At 37.4% G+C, this 4,696-nt stretch overlaps 1 protein-coding gene across 1 annotated transcript; it reads right to left on the reverse strand.

Moving 5' to 3' along the window:
* Positions 1 to 1,746: 1,746 nt before the first annotated feature.
* On the reverse strand, positions 1,747 to 3,450 carry LOC115953561. The gene is made up of 4 exons (XM_031071292.1): positions 2,984 to 3,450; positions 2,818 to 2,873; positions 2,635 to 2,696; positions 1,747 to 2,338 (listed from the first exon to the last, which is right to left on the reverse strand). The coding sequence occupies exons 1-4, from the start codon at positions 3,126 to 3,128 to the stop codon at positions 1,879 to 1,881; spliced, it is 723 nt and encodes a 240-aa protein (XP_030927152.1). The 5' UTR covers positions 3,129 to 3,450; the 3' UTR covers positions 1,747 to 1,878.
* Between the last annotated feature and the right edge of the window lie 1,246 nt (positions 3,451 to 4,696).

Consider the following 4,696-nt stretch of genomic DNA (forward strand, 5'->3'; position numbering starts at 1 on the left):
AGTATTTGTGTTTCTATTTTCTATTTTCTATTTTAATATATCAAGTTTGCTTGTTTGTTTAATATGGAGTGTGGTACTTCTGTAAGATAGTTGTCATGTCAATTTGTAAGTTGCTTTAGTTTTATGTAATAAAATCCTTTCCTCTTGAAAAAAGAGGAAAGGATTTGAACTCACTCACTTACTTGCTCGGCAAGCCTTCTGTGGCTCTCTCTCTCTCTCTCTCTAACCTTCCCCTCATTTCACATTTTTTTTCTCTCTTAGTAAAGGAGATTAAGAACTCAACATATTTCAAGGAAAACCAACAAGAAGAAGACCACGGAACCAAGAATTGCATATCCTCAAAAATATTCTTTCTCAAAGTGGGGAAAAACCCTCATAGCACTAAAAGAACCCTTCAAGTAAGCAAAATTCCTTTATTAAGGGGAAGCCTATATATTCATCCAAGTCAGTACCTAATAGAATGGGTTTGACCAAATTCTCACTGTACAGTGTACACAGCTAGAATGTAGAAACACCATCTCTTTAGCTACACTGTCAAATCTAGGGATGGCAATTTAGATCCGACCCGCGGATACCCGGTCCGGCCCGATCCTAATGGGCCGGATTTTACCCGGTCCGATAAAGAATAGGGTCGGGTATGGGTTTTAAAAAAAAAACCCGAAGCGGGTCCGGGTCGGGTCCGGGTTTTATTAAAAAACCCTAAACCCGACCCGAAACCCGACCCGGATAAGACCCGGTTATATATATATATATATATAATTACTAAACTACCCTCACATATATATAGTTAAAAACCCTAAAATTTTCAACTCCTCTCCTCATTTCAGCAGCTCACTCATCCGCCTCTCCCTCTTCATCTCTCAACTCTCACACACACGCCTCCCTCCGTCCTCACTGCCTCACTTTCCTCTGACCACCACAGCCTGACAGCCATAACCAAACCTCACTCGCAGACTCGCTCTCTTCTCTTCTCACCACGACAACCCCAACCAAGCCCAGAAAACTCGTACACTAGCGATGCAGGTGCAGCATCATCCGATGGAATTTCGCACTCAACATTTCCTTCACCCTCTGATCGAAACCCCCACTGTTCCTCAGCGAATTCGAAGCCTCCAAACCCCCAAACAACTTTTCGTTGAAGAATATCTGTCGAACCGCTGTACTGTCTCCGTAATTCGACCGAGAAAAGAAGCTGAGAAAATGGGTTTTTTTTGTTAGATCTTGGATCCGTTTGGATGGCAAGAAAATCGCCGAGAAAATGTTGTAATTATTTTTATTTAAACATGTATATTCAATGATTTCTGTGTTTGTGATTTTGGGATTTTTGTGTTTGTGATTTTGGGTTTGTTAAGCATGATTTTCTGGCTCTGTTTGGTTACCGATTAAGTGTGAGAAAAAAAGAGGAATATTTGGTTTTGATAGATTGCATTTTCAGGAGGAAAAAAGTGGAAAGCGTGATTAGATTTTCGTTTAGACTCTGTTTAGGCTTCAATTCTCTTCTTCTTCTTCTTCTTCTTCCTTTTTTTTTTTTTTTTTTTTTTTTTTTGGGTTGGCCCAAATCTGGTTGGCCTAAACGGGGCCCGCGGGGCCCATGGGGCCCGACGGGGGCGGGTCCGGGCCCCGGGAAAAAAACCCGTTTAGTAAACGGATCGGGTTCGGGCCACGGTTTAAGACCCGCGGGTCGGGTCCGGATATGGAAAAACCCGGCCCGAACCCGACCCGTTGCCATTCCTAGTCAAATCCATTGCTATAAAAACTAAAATTCAAAAAGCCCAAAATTGTTCTATATTCTAACATAACGTATTAATTAATCTGTTGATGAGAAACTAAAAAAAAAAAAAAACCTTCCCTCCTCTGTTTCCTCTGTTTTTTCCTGTGTTACATTGCTTTAGGCTTACTCACTAGCAGAGGCATCCTCTCTCTTTCTCTAACTCTCTCACCCAAAACCTGACCCGACCCATTCTCTGCTGTTGGTTTCTTCCAACTCTTCATCCCCAATTTCTTCAATTCAAAACAGAATGCCGTGATTTGATTCAAAATTTCCTGTCCAGTTAACAGATTACGCTCGGAGAAAGAACTCTTTAGCTGCGGTTTTCGGCCATCCTTGAACGAATTCTCCAATAACTCACCATCCAAATGCTTCTTTTTCTTCTTCTCTGTGCTTGGCTTCATTGCTGCTTTCTTTGAATTCATACTACCATTAGGAATAGGAGCAAAAACATTAGGATTCTTGTTCTCACTGTCTTTATTGGATCCTTTAGTCTTCAAAGACTTTGGATTGGGAATTTTTGCAGCAACTGAAGTTGAATTTATTTCTCTCTCTTTCAGCTTCACATCTCTGCGGGAACAAGAAATAAATAGTACCCAATTAACAAACTTAGCTTAATTTGAATATGATTTGAAATAACAACAATGTTACAAACACAACAAATTTCACAACTTGTTGAGGTGGGAGACTGTGATTACTTCTTTTTCATTAGGATTATTATTGACATCACTTTTATTGTACCCTAATCCCAACCTAACATCCTAACCATTGTGAAAAACATTGTGAAATTTGTCATATCTTTAAACTTATTGCTAAAACAATTAATTGTCCTGCATGTTCCTTGGGGTTTAGGATTTGAAATATACCTCCGATTCCTATCCCTGAAAGAAAGCATTTCTGAAATGGACACTGATCTTAGAAGCTTAGCCTGAAAAAAAAAAAAAAAAAAAAACCGAATTAGAATTCGACAAGCTTTGCTTAGATTAGTTGCATTGTTTATCTTAGAAAACTAATTGAAATTACATAAAAAGTTTACAAAATTTACAAACCTTCAAATAGGCTATTGGTTTAAAAAAATCTTCTGCATTCTTCCGATGCTTGCAATCTGAAACGCCAAAAGCAAAAATTAAACCAAAAAAAATAAGGGTAGGATTCATAATTTTCGTTTTCCCTTTGGCTTTCTTGGGAAACGAACATGGAGTAAGTGGGTCTGACCTGGATTGCAGAACCATGCTTGATCGTCAATGGGTTCGTCTGGAGCGCAGAGATCGACCCATCGAGGTGCATCGAAGTTCTCGTAGGTGTCATCTTCCACAAATATGGATTCCACGCTATTCCAATCAATTTTTTCCGGTTCCATGCCTTTGAAATTGAAGAACTGATCTACAAAATGAGGAAAAAAGAGAGAGTTAAAAGCAGGAGTGGAATTTTATCGTGTAATTTGAGATAAATAGAATTAAAAAAAGATTTGAGTAAGCTTTGCTCCGATCGTTTCTAGGTCTGAGTAGTCCCTTTGATCTTATCTTCGTGAAGAAATGTAGAATATTTGAGCAGAGAGAGGGACAGAGATCGTAAAAGAGTAGTGAGTGTGATTGTTTGGATTTTGAAGGAGCTACTGAGATTTTTGTAACGCCACAGCAAATAGAGTTTTTAAAACATTTCTGACCGTTGGGCTATCACGTTCTCTCTCTCGACTCATTTTGAGTAATTATTGCATGTATTGGCTATACCACATCAATACCCATTGCAAGTGCTCTTTTTTCTTTTTCTTTTTTTCTTTTTTTTTTGGGGGGAAAAACACGAAATTTTTGTACAAAATTTTGTAGGCCAAAATGGAAAATTATCATCTTTGGCCAAAATATTTTGCATTTCAAAATATTTAGCAATTTACCATTTTTTTTAAACTCGAGTTTTAAAAACTCAAGTTCCATAAAAAATGTCATTGACGTGAATTATTTTAATTAAAAAAATGCCACATGGAACCCAAATTTATGAAGCTCGAGTTCTATGCAATGTGTTACTCGAGTTTATAAAACTTGAGTACCACATCCCACAGCACACACATGACCACACATTATTTGCCTTGCCACCTTCTGCCACTCACCCCACTAGCCATAACTAGGGGTGGCAAATGGGCGGGTTGGGTCATAAATGGATTAGGTGTGTAATTGCCCATTTAATCATTTATAACCCGTTTATATATAAATTAATTATTCATTACCAATCCAACCCATTTAATTAATAACCCACCTATTTAACCCAATATGACCCAAATACTTCTAAAACTACTTGAATACCCTCTTGACCTCCAAAATTATCAAAATACCCTTAAATACCTAAAATGATGCTCTACACTTCCAAAATTACCAATATACCCTTGGACATCCAAAATTATCTCCAAAATCTCTAAAATGAGCAAAATATCGTCAAAATCTTTGAAATTAGCAAAATATCGCCAAAATCTTTGAAATTAGCAAAATACCAATGAAACTTCTAAAATAACCAAAATACCCCCGATATCTCTAAAATTACCAAATATGCTCAAAAACCACTAAAATGACCAAAATATCTCCAAAATCTCTAAAATGAGCAAAATACCCATGAAACCTTTAAAATGACCCAAAAACCCCTGATATCTCTAAAATCACCAAATATGCTTAAAAACCACTAAAATGACCAAAATACCTCCAAAATATTTAAAATGAGAAAAATACCCCCCCCCCCCAAAATCCTCTAAAATGTCCAAAATATCCCCAAAACCTAAAAATGACCAAAATACCCCCGAAACTTGAAATTTTTACCAAATTATCCCGTAACCTAAAAAATGGCTGAAATACCCTTAAACCTAAAAAATGACTAAAATATCCCCCCAAAACCTAAAAAATGACCAAAATACCCCAAAAACCCATAAAATGACCAAAATACCCC

Source organism: Quercus lobata, chromosome 7 (assembly GCF_001633185.2).
Source record: "Quercus lobata isolate SW786 chromosome 7, ValleyOak3.0 Primary Assembly, whole genome shotgun sequence".
NCBI classification, from domain to species: Eukaryota; Viridiplantae; Streptophyta; class Magnoliopsida; order Fagales; family Fagaceae; genus Quercus; species Quercus lobata.